Source organism: Sciurus carolinensis, chromosome 2 (assembly GCF_902686445.1).
Source record: "Sciurus carolinensis chromosome 2, mSciCar1.2, whole genome shotgun sequence".
NCBI classification, from domain to species: domain Eukaryota; kingdom Metazoa; phylum Chordata; class Mammalia; order Rodentia; family Sciuridae; genus Sciurus; species Sciurus carolinensis.
This window is the reverse complement of record NC_062214.1, coordinates 159,761,061-159,780,409: the sequence shown is the minus strand read 5'-3', so window position 1 is coordinate 159,780,409 and position 19,349 is coordinate 159,761,061. Positions and strand designations below refer to the sequence as shown.

At 36.9% G+C, this 19,349-nt stretch overlaps 1 protein-coding gene across 1 annotated transcript in view; it reads right to left on the bottom strand.

Annotated features, from left to right (window-relative positions):
* Positions 1-207: 207 nt before the first annotated feature.
* The window catches only part of Lrrc9 (leucine rich repeat containing 9), a 99,734-nt gene continuing 80,592 nt past the window's right edge, over positions 208-19,349 (bottom strand). The window contains 4 exon segments of the mRNA XM_047542345.1: positions 208-382; positions 1,208-1,376; positions 2,937-3,081; positions 12,316-12,456. Of these exon segments, the coding sequence (XP_047398301.1) occupies positions 343-382; positions 1,208-1,376; positions 2,937-3,081; positions 12,316-12,456 (495 nt within the window). The 3' untranslated portion in view covers positions 208-342.

Here is a 19,349-nt window from a genome sequence, read left to right as displayed (position 1 = left end):
TAGTTGAATACTTTTAATATCAGAACTAAGCATTTGATTCTCTGGATTTTGTTTTATGTCACATTCATTTTTCAAATTGTTGAATGCTATAATAGTTCATGATTTTTATAATATAGAAATCCAAATAATTAAGATAACCATAAAGAAAGTTTAAGAGAGGTGATATTAAATCAAATTCATCAGGAGTGATAGATTATCTTCAGTTGGAACTGAGTGCTTCAGTAACATAAGTAACATGATTCTCTTATTCTTTTTTTTTTTTCCACTGACCACTGTCTGCTACCTTTTGCACAACTCCTAAAAGAAATAGGTTTCCTGGCATATGCTCATTGTTTTAGGCAGTTACATTCGGTTTGATCTTGAAAAGTTGCTCCCAGGAATTCTGTAAGAAGTAAGATATTTATAAGTCAAATAATGGTAACTTAATATCTCTTAATGAGGTAGTTAAGGTAATTGTACAGTAAATAATTTCTACATTTTATATGCATTCAATTTCAAAAAGATAATATAAAGGAGAAAATGATTCTATTTTTGGCTGTTTAAAAATTAGTTTATCCTGAGGACTCACTGAAACACAACCGATTATAGCAGGGGAGTCAGTGCAGAAAGAGCCAGGCCTGCACTATATGTGCTATTGGGGAGTGAAGGTATAGCTGCAAAAAATCAGGGGACAGGCAACTCTGGGAAGTTCAGGTAGGGAAGTTTATGCAGCAGAGTGGACTCTGAATGAGGACTAACAAGCTTCTTAGGATCAAGCTGGGCTGTAAGGTTGGGTCCAGGCTAGAAACAGTGATAAATGGGAACTTGAAAAAAAGCTTTGAAGAATTTAGAATTGAATTTATCTGTAGTTCAAAATTTAAGTAAACTGCTTTTCATATTCAGTGAGTAAAGTGGAGAAAGAATACAATTAAAAGTAGTTTCCAGGTAATTATTTCAGTGTTCCCTCACTGGTGAGCACTCAGAATTTCTTGAGGACTATTCACTCCTGATTGTCATTTCAAATCTTTTGAACTATTATGTGAATACTTTGAACTTTGGGAAAGGTTTGGTGAATGGATGAAAAGAAGCCCCATGCTGACAACTTTTCTCAGGTGTCAGTGTAAATTTATAATAATAAATATATTTACTACTTCTATTCATAACTGGCAAATGTAGAGAGATTTTTTAAATGGCGAAAAATGATGGTATCAAAATAGAAGAGCTTTACCTTCCCTCATTTTGGTTGCTCTGGTACATTTGTGCAGTTGGAGATGTAATATTCTGATGTGACAGAAGAGTGGGAGAGAGATTTATCCCTCTAAGTTGCCGAAAAGCTATTTCTGCATGGATGCTTCGAGGATTACTTGTCAGGATCCCTGTATTCTTGTCTTTTTTGTCTGAAAGTAGGAATTCAGACAGTTAAAATATGAAATAATGAAAAGCATTAAGGTTTGGTTGTGGTTAAGATGAAAATATGCTATACATGTTTTACAGTATGAATTAAATATTTAAAATAAAAATATAAAATTGGGCATTCATTCTTAACACTTAATATGGCTTAAATTTTTGTGAGTTAGTGAATCAATTTGATCCTTTCTGGGTAATTTTGAAAAATAGGAATATCCAGATCTGCATACTGTAATAAATGTACAGATGAAATAACTACTTTTCAAAATAAAAATTAGAGCAATAAAATTAAAAAATAGAAAAGAAATTAAGGATTTTTCCAGAAAATCCTAAGAAACTATTGCATAACAAATCTTGAAGAAGGATATATGAAAAGGAAGTTATGAAGATGAATCCAAGATTGAACTAATAGGGGAAAAAAAGAAAAGACATTCCTGAAGGTGATATTACACTGTTAGGGAGGTTAAAAACAATTTGGTGTGTCCAATTTTGTGTATAGTTCTACATATTAGACAAAACCAGTTCTCATTTTTGCTTAAACTGTGAACTCATAAATATGTAGAAGTATGAAAAATAAGATAAATATCATAACAGAATAAATTAGTTGGGTGTCTTTTAACTGTGTTTACTTTAAAACTGTAACCATAGATAATTTTATAATTATTGTAATGTTGAGTTTTATTGTCTCATATTGTTGTGTGAGGTCAAGGGAAAGTTAATGGGAATGGAAGTGATGAGCCCTGAAGAAAGACTAGCTATCCCCAATTTGCCAAAACAGTAGATAGCCAGTGAAGATCTGGGATTCTGGAACAGGTTTATTATTAATCTGCATTAAAACATATATAATAGAATAAATCATTTCCATGTCCTATTCTTTTAATATATTCCCTCCTTTAAAGCTCTACCTCTTGAAACTCTTCCTTTGTATTGCTTCATGAATTTACCAGTGGTCTCAGTGAAAAAGTATGACCTCTTTCTAAGATATCCTTTGTTCCCAAAGATTCTGTTTTTATTTATTTATTTATTTATATTTTTATGGTACTGGGATTTGAATTCAGGGGCATTCACTTTATTTTGAGACAGGGTCTCATTAAGTTTCCCAAACTGACTTCCAAACTTGTGATTCTCCTGCCTTAGCCTACCACATTGCTGAGATTACAGGCATGTGCCACTGTGCCTAGCTCTGTTGTTATATTCAAAATTTTCTGATTTCTACTTTTAGCAGGATTCACTAATTAATTGATCTTAGTAAGTTTGCTACAGCATAAATAAAATAAAATAAATGTTTTGGAAAAAGTCAGGAAATAATAGGGCAAGTATCACAAAGTTTACACTGAGAGAGGGTAAATGTTTAGCTAATTTAGTAGATGAGTAGAACAAAAAATACCATAGTCTGAAATCAGAATGGTCACAGAAACTTGAACATACAATTTTAAGAAATAAGAATTTAAAACACCTAATTTTAAGGAATATTAAAAGTAAAGTCAAAGTGAGATTTTTGTTTTAAATGAAGTGTTTTGTTTACACTCCCTGAGACTTTGTCAAAATACCTTCAGTTTCAGGAGTTAAAGTGAAGTCAGGTCCCAAGCAATGGCTAAATCCACCAGGCAGAATTACATTTGTTATTTTAATGGGAGATGCTTTCATTGAGTAGAATGATCCACCATCCATAGGAGAGTTGGTAACTGGAATAAACTACATAAAAAAACAAAACAGTTAAGAATGTGTTACCTCCAAAACTCAGATCAACCACAAACCTCACATGACAATCAAATTTTTCTTAGCAGTTAACATGGTTACCTAGATGCAGAACTGGTACTAACTAAAATCTATAGAATCCACAGAGCCCTTTGGGTGGTAAACTTCCCTCAGAACCTTATGTTCTATTTCTTCAGATTGCTTTTGTATTTATCACTAGAAGCTAGTGCTTCTTGGCACTTCCTCTTTCCAAAGGGTCTTAATAAGGTAAGTGTAGAATTAAGAAAATTAGAATTAATATTCCCCTCTTCATAATGTTTCTTCTTTTTCACATTACCTCAGCAGGTATCTTGCAGTTAATTAGTTTTTTAAAACCAAGTTAATAAAATAGGGACTAAGAAAAGCAACTTAAAACAATTTTAATGAATGTGGCAAAGCTCTAAATAGTATTTACATTGTAAACCATCAAGGATTAAGAAACTTTTAGAAGAATTTTAGGAATCAGCAAATGGAGGAAAAAAGTTTTTTGGGAAGGAGACTCTTGCTTTTCCTAGAAATTTATGCTTGTTTTGCTGTCAATTAACACTGGGACTTTGTTTATTAAAGATATGAATTCTAAACATATTATTGAACTTATTTACAAACATAGGCCTTTGCTGTTTGTGTAAAATCCCTGATTTACCTCATAATTCTTGTTACCAAGAAGATAGCTTTGAAATTCTGTTACTACAGTTGGCCCGTCCCAAATTCCCTAATTCCTTTGTTGGAGTTTTGTCCTATCACTAATCTAGAATGCTGTCCATTTTTCTTTTAAAAGCAAACCACCAAAATGTTCTGGTTTAAAAGACAGATTTTAGAGTTCATTTCTCCCTTTTCTGGTATTTAAAAGGAAGAATTAGCAGTCACAAAATAAAGATAAATACATTAGACTGAACTGATGATGGCTCAGTTTTGTTTTACTCATGAAAATGAGAATTACCTTTGAATCTTAAAATATATTTCTCTAGAATAAAATCTTCAGACACACCCTTTATTTTATTAACCAGGTATTGATGGGCCAAAAACAAAATTTAAAATAAAATGTCTACATATAGAAAAACTAAGTGGAAAGAGTTAAATTCTTTTATGAAGAACTGATTCACATGGCAAGAATATTATCTAGAATAACTCAAGATTACATCACAGAAAAGCATTGGGAAAATCTGAGTTCACTATGTAAAAAATAGAAAAAATGGACAACAGATAAACACTTTAATGAAATATTCATTGACTGAAATTTGAACTAATGTACTTTATCTGCTAAATGAAAACATTTAAAAGAATTATCTAGGGAAATTGGGATCTTTAAAGATGTTTTAAAAGACTATTTGTTTAAAATTTAACATTACTTTGAAATAAAATTTATAAATTTTAATACGATAATCTTTATAGGTCTCTCAATGGAGCCTTTGCATGAGGTATGATAGAATAATTTCTTTCTCCCAGAGATATCCATTATCCTAATTTCCAAAACATGTGAATACCTAGTGCAGAGGAATTTGCAGGTGTGATTGAATTAAGAATTTTGAGATGGGGAGATTACTCTGGAATATCTAGATGGAGGGAGACAGAAAGATCTTACAGAGAAGAGATGTGATGGGGGAAACAGAGGTCTAAGTGAAGGCCAGGAGCAAAAGAATGCAGATAGTCTCTGGATGCTGGTAATGGCAAAGAACAAGTTCTTTCTTAGAACTTCCAGAAGGAATGCTGCCCAGCCAATGCTTTTTTCAGATTTCTGATCTCCAGAACTGTAATATAATAAAATTTTATAAATTGTTTAAAGATGCCAAATTTGTGATAATTTGTTGCAGTTGGAAAATAAAACTAATTCCTGAAGCATACATTTTTTTCAAGAAGTGACTTGCTCCAAAAATACAAAATCAAAAAAGGGAAAGAAACCTTCAATTACTGAAGTATATTTTATTTCATCATTTTTTTTCTCTTTTGAAAAAGTCGAGGCAGACGGATGCCTGATGCCGAGCCTGCCTGCCCACGCTGACTCTGTGTGCCCTCACTGGGGCTCCCCAGCTTCTTTGGAGGCTGGTGCAGGCATTTTGAATTATTCCTAAGGGTGTGACCACCATCACTGGGAGGGCAGCTCCCTTCCTGAGACACCTACCGGAGACTGGAGGCCATTTGACAGGTACCTCTATTTACTCACTTACATCCTACACCCTTCCCCATCCTTTTTGTTCTCCACTAGAAATACTGTAAATAATAATTGAACTCATCCTGTTTATTACAATAATGTTAAAGTCTTTATGGGGCTATCTGGTTCAGGACTGCATTTTCTCTGTATTGGGTGCTACTAATATTGATCTCCCCTTCAAAGGAGAGGTACTGGAAAACTGCAGGGTCACAATAAACCTGCAAGGGGGAAACTTCAGTACCTCAGATCTTCACTACTAGAAGGGAATATACAGAAACAATATGAAAAAAACAGGGGAAGGAAGTGTCCTTAACAAACCAAGATGCTATTTTGGTAGATCCAATGACAGCATGGCAATAGAAATGACAGAAAAAGAGTTTAGAATTTACATAATTAAAATGGTCCATGAGGCAAAAGACAAGATAAGAGAACAAATGCAGGCAATGCATGATAATTCCAATAAACAGAAGAGCAAACGCAGGAAGCAAAAGAACACTTCAATAAAGAGATAGAGATTCTGAAAAGAAACAAATATTTGAAGTGAAAGAAACAATAAACCAAATTAAAAACTCAATAGAAAGCATCACCAACAGAATAGATCTCTTGGAAGACAGAATCTCAGATAATGATGAGAAAATATTTAATCTTGAAAATAAAGTTGAATGAACTGAGAAGATGGTAAGAAATCATGAAAGGAGCCTCCAAGAATTATGAAATATCATGAAAAGACCAAATTTAAGAATTATTGGGATTGAGGAAGGCACAGAGATACAAACCAAAGGAATGAACAACCTGTTCAATGAAATAATATCAGAAAATTTCCCAAACCTGAAAAATGAAATGGAAAATCAAATACAAGAGGCTTACACAACACCGGGTGCTCAAAATTACAACAGATCCACACCAAGGCACATTATAATGAAAATACCTCACAAGATAAAGATAGAATTTTAAGGGTTGCGAGAGAAAAGCATCAGATTACTTATAAGGGAAAACCAATATGGATATCAGCAGATTTCTCAGCCCAAACCCTAAAAGCAAGAAGGGCCTGGAACAACATATTTCAAGCTCTGAAAGAACATGATGCCAACCAAGAATCCTATACCCAGCAAAACTAACCTTCAGATTTGATGATGAAATAAACTCTTTCCATGATAAAAGTTAAAGGAATTTATAAATAGAAAACCTGTACTACAGAACATTCTCAGCAAAATATTTCATGAGGAGGAAGTGAAAAACAATAATACAAGTCTGCAAAGGGAGGAACTACACTAAAGGAAAATCCAATCAAAGGAGAAACCAACTTGAGTTAAAAACCAAAAATAAGCCAAAATGACCAGGAATACAAATCATATCTCAATAATAACCCTGATTGCTAATGGCCTAAACTCAATAATCAAAAGACATAGACTGGCAGATTGGATTAAAAAAAAAAAAAAAGACCCAACAATATGCTGCCTTCAAGAGACTCATCTCATAGAAAAAGACATCCACAGACTATAGGTGAAAGGATGGGGAAAAGCATACCATGCACATGGAATCAGTAAAAAAGCAGGGGTCTCCATCCTCAGATCAGATAAAGTGGACTTCAAATCTAAGTTAGTCAGAAGAGATAAAGAAGGACATTTCACACTGCTTAAGGGAAGCATAAATTAGCAACACAGAATGATTTTAAATGTTTATTCCCCAAACAATGGGAGCATCTATGTACATCAAATAAACCCTTCTCAATTTTAAGAATCAATAGACCAAACACAATAATAGTGGGGGACTTTAACACACTGCTCTCACCACCGGATAGATCCTCCAAACAAAAACTGAACAAAGAAGCTATAGAACTAAATAATACAATGAATGATATAGACTTAATGGACATTTACAGAGTATTTCATCCATCATCGAGTGAATATACTTTCTTTTTAGTAGCTCATGGATCCTCCAAAACAGACCATATGCTATGCCACAAAGACAATAACAAACAAAAACTACTCCTACACCTGGAGACTAAATAATATGCTATTGAATGATGCAATGATAACAGAAGACATCAGGGAAGAAATAAAAAAATTCTTAGAGGTAAATGAGAACAACAACACAACATATAAAAATCTGGGACACTCAGAAAGCAGTACTAAGAGAAAAATTCATTGCATTGAGCTCATACATTAAAAAAAAAAAGTCAACAACTAAATGACCTAATATTACATCTCAAAAAGAACAGATCAATACCCAAAAGAGTAGAAGACAGGAAATAATTAAAATCAATGAAATTGAAACAAGAGAAACAATTCAAAATTGATAAAACAAAAAGTTGGTTCTTTGAAAAAGTAAACAAAATTGATAAACCATTAGCCACACTAATGAAGGAGAGAAAAACTCAAATTACTAGAATTTGTGATGAAAAAGGACAGATCATGACAGACACCACTGAAATACATAACATATTTAGAAGTTATTTTGAAAATCTATACTCCAACAAAATAGAAAATACTGAAGACATTGACAATTTTTTAGAGACATATGATCCTCCCAAACGGAATCAGGAAGACCTACACAATTTAAAAGATCAATTTCAAGCAATGAAATAGAAGAAACTATCAAAAGCCTACCAACCAAGAAAAGCCCAGGACCAGATGGATTCTCAGCCAAATTCTACAAGACCTTTAAAGAAGAACTAATACCAATACTTCTCAAAGTATTCCAGGAAATAGAAAAGGAGGGAACCCTTTCAAACTCATTCTATGAGGCTAGTAACACTCTGATACCAAAACCAGACAAAGACTCATAAAGGAAAGAAAACTTTAGACCAATATCCCTGATGAACATAGATGCAAAAATTCTTAACAAAATACTGGCAAATGGCATATATTAAAAAAACAGTGCACCATGATCAAGTGGGGTTTATCCCAGGAATGCAGGGTGGGTTCAACATCCAGAAATCAATAAATGTAATTCATCACATCAGTAGACTTAAAGTTAAGAATCATATCATCATTTCAATAGATGCTGAGAAAACATTTGATAAAATACAGCACCCCTTCATACTCAAAACACTAGAAAAAATAGGAATAGTAGGAACATACCTCAACATTGTAAAGGCTATCTATGCTAAGCCCACAACCAACATCATTCTCAATGGAGAAAAACTGAAAGCATTCCCTCTAAAAACTGCAACAAGACAGGGATGCCCTCTTTCACCACTTATTTTCAACATTGTCCTTGAAACTCTAGCCAGAGCAATTAGACAGACCAAAGAAATTAAAGGGATACAAATAGGAAAAGAAGATCTCAAGCTGTCACTATTTGCTGATGACATGATTCTATATTTAGAGGATCCAAAAAACTCCAGTAGAAAACTTCTAGAACTAATAAATGAATTCAGCAAAGTAGCAGGATATAAAATCAATACGTATAAATCTAATGCATTTCTACTCATAAGTGATGAATCCTCTGAAAGAGAATTTAGGAAAACTACTCCATTCACAATAGCCTTAAAAAATATTTGGGACTCAATCTAACAAAAGAGGTGAAAGATCTCTATAATGAAAACTACAGAACACTCAAGAAAGAAATTGAAGAAAACCTTAGAAGATGGAAAGATCTCCCATGTTCTTGGGTAGGCAGAATTAATGTTGTCAAAATGGCCATTCTACCAAAGGCACTACAATTCAATGCAATTCCAATGACATTCCTCATAGAAATACAGAAAGCAATCTTGAACTTCATGTGGAAGAATAAGAGACCTTGAATAGCTGAAACAATCCTGAGCAGAAAAATCGAAGCAGGAGGTATCGCAATACCAGACCTTAAACTATACTACAGAGCCATAGTAACAAAAATGGCATAGTATTGGCACCGAAATAGACAGGCAGACCAATGGTACAGAATGGAAGACACAGAGACCAACCCACATAAATACTGCCACCTCATAATAGATTAAGGAGCCAAAAACATACAATGGAGAAAAGACAGCCTGTTCAACAAATGATGCTGGGAAAACTGGAAGTCCATAGGCAGTAAAATGAAATTAAACCTCTGTCTGTCACCTTGCACAAAACTCAACTCAAAATGGATCAAGGACTTAGGAATTAGACCAGAGACCTTGCACCAAATAGAAGAAAAAGTAGGCCTGAATCTTCATCATGTTGGCTCAGGATCAGACTTCCTTAACAAGACTCCCAAAGCACAAGAAATCAAACCAGAATCAATAAACTAAAAAGCTTTCTGTCAGCAAGGATACAATCAATAATGTGAAGAGAGCCCACAGAGTGGGAGAAAATCTTTTCCACATGCACTTCAGATAGAGCACTAATCTCCAAAATTTATAAAGAACTTATAAAACTTTATACCCCAAATACAAAGAACCCAATCAATAAATGGTCAAGAACTGGACAGACACTTTACAGAAGAAGACATACAGGCGATTAATAAATATATGAAAAAGTGTTCAACATCTCTACTAATTACAGAAATGCAAATTAAAACAACTCTAAGATTTCATCTTACTCCAATTACAATGGCTATTATCAAGAATAGAAGCAATAATAGATGTTGGTGTGGATGTGGGGAAAAAGGCACACTTGTATATTACTGGTGGAGTTGCAAATTGGTGCAGCCACTCTGGAAAGCAGTATGGAGATTCCTCAGAAAACTTGGAATGGACCCACCTTTTGACCCACACTCCTCGGTTTATACCTAAAGGACTTAAAATCCGCATAGTATAGTGACGCGGCCACATCAATGTTTATAGCAGCTCAATTCACAATAGCTAGATTGTGGAACCAATCTAGATGCCCTTCAACAGATGAATGGATAAAGAAACTCTGGTATCTTTACACAATGGAATATTATTCCACCATAAAGAAGAATAAAATTATGGCATTTGCAAATAAATGGATGGAATTGGAGAATATCATGCTAAGTGAAATAAGTCAATCCCAAAAAAACCAAAGGCCGGATATCTTCCCTGATAAGTGGAGGATGATATATAATGGGGGTGGAGGGGTGGGGAGTGAGAGAAGAATGCAGGAACTTTAGATTATGTAGAAGGAAATGAGAGGGAGGGGCGGTATGAAAAATCGTGGAATGAGACAGACATCATTACGCTATGTACATGTATGATTACACGAATGGTGTGAATCTACATTGTATACAACCACAGAAATGAAAAGGTGTACCCTATTTGTGTTCAATGAATCAAAATGCAGTCTGTAAAAAATTAAAAAATAAATAATTTATAATAATAAAATAGTTAAGATTAATTAGAAAAGTTAGGGTTAATAAAAAAATATCAAAAAATAGGAAATCTTCTAAAATATAAATATAATGAATATCTTTTTAAAAATTTATAACATAAAAGTACATGCATTCACCAATCTTGATAAAAGGCCAAGATCTTTTCTGTAAGCAAGCATCTTTCAACTGGTATTTTATCTCATTATCCTTGGATAAAACATACCCTTAAGGTTGTGCCTACAATTTCTAGTTTGATTTTCTTTAAAATAGCAAGAATTTAAAGATATGTGAAGAAGATTTGAACACAAGAATTTGTCTAGATTTTAAAAAGTAATTTCCCCATGTATTTTCTCTAAATTGTAATAACTTACTCCTGTATTTTATAGTGATTTCTCCCATACCTAATTTGACATTATATATAGAGTGTGTGTGCTTACTTCTTATCCAGACTTTCCAAAATACCCAATTTTGTATTCATAGAAACATAATAATTTAACCTTTGCTCTTACAGTTCATGTATTAAAAATAAGAATCAGCACAACAGGGGCTGGGGAGATAGCTCAGTTGGTAGAGTGCTTGCCTTGCAAGCACAAGGCCCTGGGTTCGATCCCCAGCACCAAAAAAACAAAAACAAACAAACAAACAAACAAAAAAAAAAAACCAAAGAATCAGCACAACAGGTTTTGAAAAAAAAAGCACAGTCAACACATTTTTTTTTTTTTAAATGTGGTGCTAAGGATTGAACTTGGGGCTCCACGCATGCTAGGCAAGTGCTCTACCACTGAGCCACAACCCCAGCCCCACACTCAGCTCTTGATGAGTACGTCAACCTATTGCTGAAGCGAGAAGCAGACTAGAGAGAAGCTCACAAGTATCAAAAGTTCTGTTTGTTCTGAGAATCCATTTGCTTCACAGAGGGATGGACAGCATTAATTAATCTAGTAAGTTAAGTGAAAGTCTGTTAGGAGGGCTTCTACAGTAAAGAGTCCTATCTCTTTCCTCTACAAGATGCTTTTTTCAAAATAACCTTTGTTCCTTGACTTCAAGGTCCTTTGGTCTCTGGTTTTCACTTACATCAGAGGCTCACTTATATTCTTCATCCACATCCATCCTGGTCTTTGCAACATCTCTCTTGGATTATTCTTAATGTCTGCTTTCCCTACCTCCTCCAGTCTCTTCCTCAAATTTTACAAAGGCTCACCTCTAATAATGTTAGGTGTCTGTTCAAAAGCCATTGATTTTCTGTGTTAAATTTAGTCATTAGAGCAAAGTCATGAAGAGTAGGGGTGGTCTGTGATAGAATTTCCTAATGATTTTTTTTTTTTTTTTTTTTTGTGGTTTCTTCTGTCTCTAATCTCTTTCCCACCATAGTCAGATACATTTTAGGGCTCAAAGGTAAAAGGCCCAGTAAATCTGTCAACATACAAGAATAGAGACACATTATCTCCCTGGTTAGGTGAACTGTAGGATACAGAGTTGAGGTGAAAACTCATTCCTTCTCTTCCTCTCTGCCTAAATGGAAACAATTTTATTGTTAGTTTCTTTTCATGAAAGTGATATGTTACAGTTTCTTACCTTCAAGCATCATCTGATATGTTAAGTATATAGATACTAAGTAATATGACTTTTGTCAAGGTACATTAATAGAAAAAGGAGCTTCCTTTGGTAGTTATCACAAAATAGATACTAAGATAAATTATAAAACTATCATTTAAACATCACAGATTTAGTCAAAATGCATAGAATGTAATGTTCATTTACTAATAATCTATATATTTCAAAAGGAAAAGTACCAATGATATAATTACCGAATTTTTCTTTGCTTGTAGTTCAGAGAAGTGAAATTCAGCTTTTACTCTATCATCTGAATTTACAGGAATTCCATCTAACATCTGCAAGTTAGGCAGTCGAAATATGAGCACATGACGATGTAGCATTTTCCTACAAATCTAAAGAAAGTTAAAAATAAGGATTTATTCCCCAAATCACTTTTACTTCAAATATTAACCTTTAAAAGAAGGCAGTTTAACAGAGAAAGCAAAGATGACAGGTGACAGTTAATTTACAGTATTAGATACTTCAGATATGAGTCCTCTTTTGAAAGATTGTCATGTCAAACGCAGGTAAGAACATTTTTTTAAAACTAAGGCTATCATTTAAAGGTTTATTCTCCTTTTAAAGTATTGTTATTAGCTACAGGCAATCTCAATTTATGGATAGGATTACATTATGAAAGTTTGTTTAAAGTTCTGGAGCTTACATGACATTTCCCAAAGGCACTATCCAATTTAATTCAGTACATATCTATATGTGTTCTATATGCTCCAACCCTTCCTAGTGTCAAGCTACTTCAAAAAAAAAATTATAAATGTGCCTAAGAAGGTATGTAGAAAGTATTAAATTGAGTAGGCCTGAACTTTAGAAGGATCTGCTTGTAAGGATGGCTCTTGCCTGCTATTTGGTACTTGAAGTATTCCCACCATTTCTTAACTGATAAGAGTAGTTCACTGTGCCTAGGATGTTAATAAAAATGATATGATTAATACTTAACTGAGAACCTGGAATTTGGCACATGATTAGGAGAGGGTGCCTATGTGATTATGTGATCAGTTTCCAACACAATTCTTTAAAGCTGAGTCTCTAATGGGCTTCACTGAGCAAAAATTTAATATACAAGAAGCAGCATTTTTGATGCTAGATGAAGAGGGTGTTCTGTGTGACCTTCTCACAGGCATGAGCATGAGGGAAGTCTGCATGGAGATTCCTCCAGACTTTCCTTGTCTTTTCCCTTTTCATCCGATGTGTACCCTTACCATGTCATTGTAATCAATGAATAAATTATTTCAAAAGAATGTGGTAGATACATATACACTAATGGAGAAATATCTGCAATATATGATTGATTTAAAAAACACACACACACAGAACAAACAACTGACCACATTCAAGGCCACAGACCAAGTATCATAAATACCAAAGTATAGAATGTTTTCTTCTTTGATCGAAGTAAAATAACATCAGAAATAAATGACAGAGATAACTAAAACCATACTATATATTTGAAATGAATACAAACCCATGCACATTACTCAATAATTCATTAAAGAAAAATTCTTTTGCAAATCAGAAAATTGTAAGAATAAAAAATAATGAAAAACTACATACCAAAACTTTTAGAATGCTGCTAAGGTAGTACTTTGTAACCTAAAGTTTATTGATTGATTCAGAAGAGGAATTGAAAATTATTGAGCTAGGTATCCTATTTATGAAATTTTTTTTGAAAAGAAAATTTCAGGCACCTGCCCCATGGGGATCTCCATTGCTGTGCCCCCTCCAGTGCGGATGCGACATGCTGTGGCTCCCCATCTAGAAATGCTGGGACACCTCTGCTGCCATCTTGGATTATGCCTGCCACCACTGTGGCCATCTTTATTTGTGGCAGCTTCCATTTTGGGACACTTACCAGAGACTAGAAGCTCATTATCAAGGTACCTACAGGTTAGCCACTGCTGCTGCCACCAACTTGGGACATGGCTGCTTGCATTCAGGGATAATAGCCAGGACCTGAAAGATCATTACCAAGAGCCCTGAAGGCTTGGTTACATCTGAGGTATCCTTGCTAGGTGCGTTTACAGCTACCATCTTGTTGCAGAGAGAGGAAAGAGCCTTGCAAAGGGCTGGTAGGTGGGAAAAGGATGTGAGGGCTTCTTGATCCTGGCTTGTCCAGTCAATAAGTCCGGCATCCAGTGGGATACCAGAGACAACTCAGGCAGTACTTGCTGGGACCCAGTATCAGCCTGGTCCATGACTCCATGGATCACCTGGTCCCACTGGTTTGGCAATCAACAGGGCCCTCTGGCTTCTCAATCCCCAGTCTCCCAAACATCCCCTAGCCATCAACCAGGCCAAGTGCCTATAGCTACATGACTGGCTCGCAGCATTCAATGCCTGGTCCTGATTTTGCCCAGTGCAGAACAGCTTTCCAAGATGGTGCACAGGTCCTGGCACTCAGCCTTCAGGACATCTGAGAAGTCAAAAGGACAGGGGTAAGAGAGATACAATTTAGAGACTAAATTGGGGTCCACAAGTGAGGGGAGGGGCTAAGACCATGCTCCCCATGCTCCCCAGTGGACCCCAAAGGAGAGTCCTGGGGGTGTAGTCACCCAGAGGGATTGGCAATTGCTATACCCTGCCTTCAGGAGTCCTGCCTCCAAGTTTAATTCTACATCTTAGTAACTCATCATCCTGAGACTGGAGTTATCAGCAAACTCCAGACAACCCCACCTATCAGATGAGAAGGGAAGCAGAGAAGATGTGGAACTCCAACAGACACAATTGTTCAATTTTCCTTCAAGACTCTTTCTTTCCCCATGTTTTTTCTTTTTTCATTTCCCACTCTCATATCCCCATCATCTTTGAAATCAAGTACCTTTCATGCTTCAGCTTACTGAAGACTGGGAGGTTTGAATCGTATATTACAGTTTTATTGTAGATTATTATTATTATTTTTTTTACTTGTTCTCCCTGTTTTCCTCTTATTTATCTGTTTCCATGGAATCTCGTCCTCTCTTTTCTCCTGCTAACAACCAGGATTCTGCTTTCACTCTTCCTATGATCTAGTACCTCTATATTCTCCCTTCTTACCTCATTAAAATTACAACCTATACCACTCCCCCATTCTCTTTGTCCATTATTAGAAATTGTAAACTTTATTGCAAACCTATTGTTTATGCTGTAGATAATAAACACATAATTTCTGTTTATTATGACAATACTGTTAATGCCTTAATAGGGGCTATTTGGTTTAAGGCTACATATTTGCATTGGGTACTGTTAATATTGATTTCCCTTTTAAAAGCAAGATAATGGAAACCTGTAGGGACACTATAAATCTATAGGGTAGAAACTGTAATACCATGGATCTGCACTGCTAGAGGGGAAGATACATGAAGAACCAACATGAAAAAACAAGGGAGGAAAGTGCCCCAAACAAACCAAGATGCTATACTAATAGAGCCCATTGACAGCACAGAAGAAATGTCAGAAAAGGAGTTTAAAATGTATATAATTAAAATCATCCATGAAGTAAAGGATGATATAAGAGAGCAAATGCAGACAACAAAAGATCACTTCAATAAAGAGTTAAAAGAGCAAATGCAGGAAACAAAAGATTATTTCAACAAAGAGATAGAGATTCTGAAAAAAAAACCAAATTCTTGAATTGAAGGAAACAATAAACCAAATTAAAAACTCAATAGAAAGCATCACCAACAGACTAGATCACTTAGAAGACAGAACCTTAGACAATGAAGACAAAATATTTAATCTTGAAAATAATTGACCACACAGAGAAGATGGTTAAGAAGTCATGAACAGAACCCCCCAAAATTATGGAATAACGTGAAAAGACCAAATGTAAGGCGGGCCAAGATGGCGGACTAGAGGGCGGCTGCATTTCACGTTGCTCCAGGACGCAAGATTCAAAAGAGGAGATAGTGAGAGACTTGGGACCAACTCAAAGCCGCCGGGTGAGTCTCTCCTGTTGGGGAGGTGTCCCGGATGGGGCAGTAGCCCCGGAACGCAGGGAATTTGTGAAGTGGAGTTGCTCGGCGAGACGCCCCTCCCCCCGCTGGAGCGGTAAACTCGGACAACTGGGATCATCGTAGAGGAGGTGGCTCAGCACAGGGCTTGGACTCGAGCAACCACTGGGGCTCCGGGCAGCTGCCTGAGGAGGAGCTGCGTGGCGAGCTGTTTAGACCCAGAACGACCGCTTCTGAACACCGGGGGGTTACCCGGAGGAAGAGGAGAAGCCCGGCCGGTCGATTGGTCTAGGAGTGACTGCATCAGAGCCACAGGCGGTTGCCAGAGGAGGAGCTGCGTGGTGAGCTGTTTGAACTCAGAGCGAGTGCTCCTGAACACCGGGGGAATGCCCGGAGGAAGAGGAGGAGTGCGGCGGGTTGCTTGACCTAGGAGTGACTGCATCAGAGCCACAGGCAGTTGCCAGAGGAGGAGCTGCATGGTGAGCTGTTTGAACTCAGAACAACTGCTCCAGAACACTGGTGGCCTGCCTGGAGGAGGAAAGCGGTGGGACGCTTGGTCTAGGAGTGACTGCATCAGAGCCACAGGTGGTTGCCAGAGGAGGAGGCGAGTGGTGAGTTGATTGGACTAAAAGCGACCACTCCTGAACACCGGTGGCCTGCCTGGAGAAGGAGCGTGGTGAGTCACTTGGTCTCGGAGCCACCGCTCCTGAACACCCGGGGGGCTACCCCAAGGAGGAAGAGGAGGAACAGGGCGGGTCACTTGGACTTGGAGTGACTGCCTAGGGCTACGGGTGGTTGGTGGGAGGAGGAGACCTGAAGTGAGTTGTTTGGATTCCTAGTGACTGCGTCGGAAACCGGGCGGCTGTCCGGAGGAGGAGGTGTGTGGCGGGTCTGTGGGTCTCGGAGCTATTGTACGGGGCTCCAGGTGGTGGCTCAGAGGAGGGGCTGCATAGCCAGGCGATTGGTGCAGAGCAGGGTCCCAGGAGCTAGGTGGCTTCTTGCTGGAAGAGCCGCACAGAGACACGCCTAGGGGCGGAGCGAAGTTTCCAGGGCAGCGGGCAGATTCTCTGGGAGAGGCAGCCTAAGGAGACTCGCCTGCGAAGGGCTCCCAGGCCCAGGACGTAGGTCCGGGCCCCTGGGATTGTTGCAGAGGAAGACAGTCCAGCCCAGGTGGTAGTTGTAGATTGAGGGGAACCTCTAGGAGGGCAACTGACCAGCGAGACGTCCCCACCGAGTGACTCTTCCCTGCCGGGGGAGGTTTTCCCACAGGGACAGTAAAACCAGAGACACAGGCACAAACAGGCCTTGCCTCAGCCCGCAGTCTAGTTCCCCATTGGATGACCATTGGTCAACAAGTGGAGGCACCTCTGCCCACTAGCAGGGAATATACGCCACCTGAGGGTCACCACCCCTAGAGAGGCAGCTTCTTCGTGGAGCTCTGCATTATCAACCTCCTCCAAGACTTCAGGCTACTGAAGGATAAGAGGGGATATACTAGCAATCTTCAGGGACATTATAAGTTGATAGAGGAAATCTGCAATATCTTAATGACCTACTGATTCCTGAACAATATGAGAAAACAAGGGAAGAAAATGCCCCATACAAATCTAGATGTTACATCAATAAAATCCAACGACAGCATGGCAGAAGAAATGACAGAAAGGGAGTTCAGAATGTACATAATTAAAATGATTAGGGAAGCAAACGATGAGATGAAAGAGCAAATGCAGGCATTGAACGATTGCACCAATCGACAGTTAACAGAGCAAATTCAGGAAGCAAAAGATCATTTCAATAAAGAGTTAGAGATATTGATAAAAAACCAAACAGAAATCCTTGAAATGAAGGAAACAATAAACCAAATTAAGAACTCCATAGAAAGCATAACCAATAGGATAGAACAGCTGGAAGACAGAACTTCAGATATTGAAGACAAAATATTTAACCTCGAAAACAAAGTTGAACAAACAGAGAAGATGGTGAGAAATCATGAACAGAATCTCCAAGAACTATGGGATATCATGAAAAGGCCAAATTTGAGAATTATTGGGATTGAGGAAGGCTTAGAGAAACAAACCAAAGGAATGACCAATCTATTTGAAGAAATAATATCAGAAAATTTCCCAAATCTGAAGAATGAAATGGAAAATCAAGTCCAAGGGGCTTATAGGACTCCAAATACACAAAATTACAACAGACCCACACCAAGGCACATTATAATGAAAATACCTAACATACAAAATAAAGACAGAATTTTAAAGGCTGTGAGAGAAAAGAACCAAATTACATTCAGGGGGAAGCCAATACGGATATCAGCAGATTTTTCAATCCAGACCCTAAAAGCTAGAAGGGCCTGGAACAACATTTTTCAAGCTCTGAAAGAAAATGGATGCCAACCAAGAATCTTATACCCAGCAAAACTTACCTTCAAATTTGACGATGAAATAAAATCATTCCATGATAAACAAAAGCTAAAAGAATTTACAAAAAGAAAGCCAGCATTACAGAACATTCTCAGCAAAATATTTCATGAGGAAGAGATAAAAAACAAAGAAGCAAATCAGCAAAGGGAGGAATTATCCTAAAGGAACTGTCAAATAAAGGAGGAACCAAGATGTGTCAAAAATTTTAAATATGAACCAAATGACTGGGAATACAAATCATATCTCAATAATAACCCTGAATGTTAATGGCCTGAATTCATCAATCAAAAGACATAGACTGGCAGATTGGATTAAAAAGAAAGATCCAACAATATGTTGCCTACAAGAGACTCACCTCATAGAAAGAGATACCCATAGACTAAAGGTGAAAGGATGGGGAAAAACATACCATGCACATGGACTCAGCAAAAAAGCTGGAGTATCCATCCTCATTTCAGATAATGTGGACTTCAAGCCAATGTTAGTCAGAAGGGATAAAGAAGGACATTTCATACTGCTTAAGGGAAGCATAAATCAGCAAGATATAACAATCATAAACATCTATGCCCCAAACAGTGGCTCATCCATGTATGTCAAACAAATCCTTCTCAATTTTAGAAACCAAATAGACCATAACACAATAATACTAGGTGATTTTAACACGCCTCTTTCACCACTGGACAGATCTTCCAAACAAAAATTGAACAAAGAAACCATAGATCTCAATAACACAATCAATAATTTAGACTTAACAGACATTTATAGAATATACCATCCAACCAAGAGCGAATACACTTTCTTCTCAGCAGCACATGGATCCTTCTCTAAAATAGACCATATATTATGCCACAAAGCTAATGTCAGCAAATACAAGAAGAT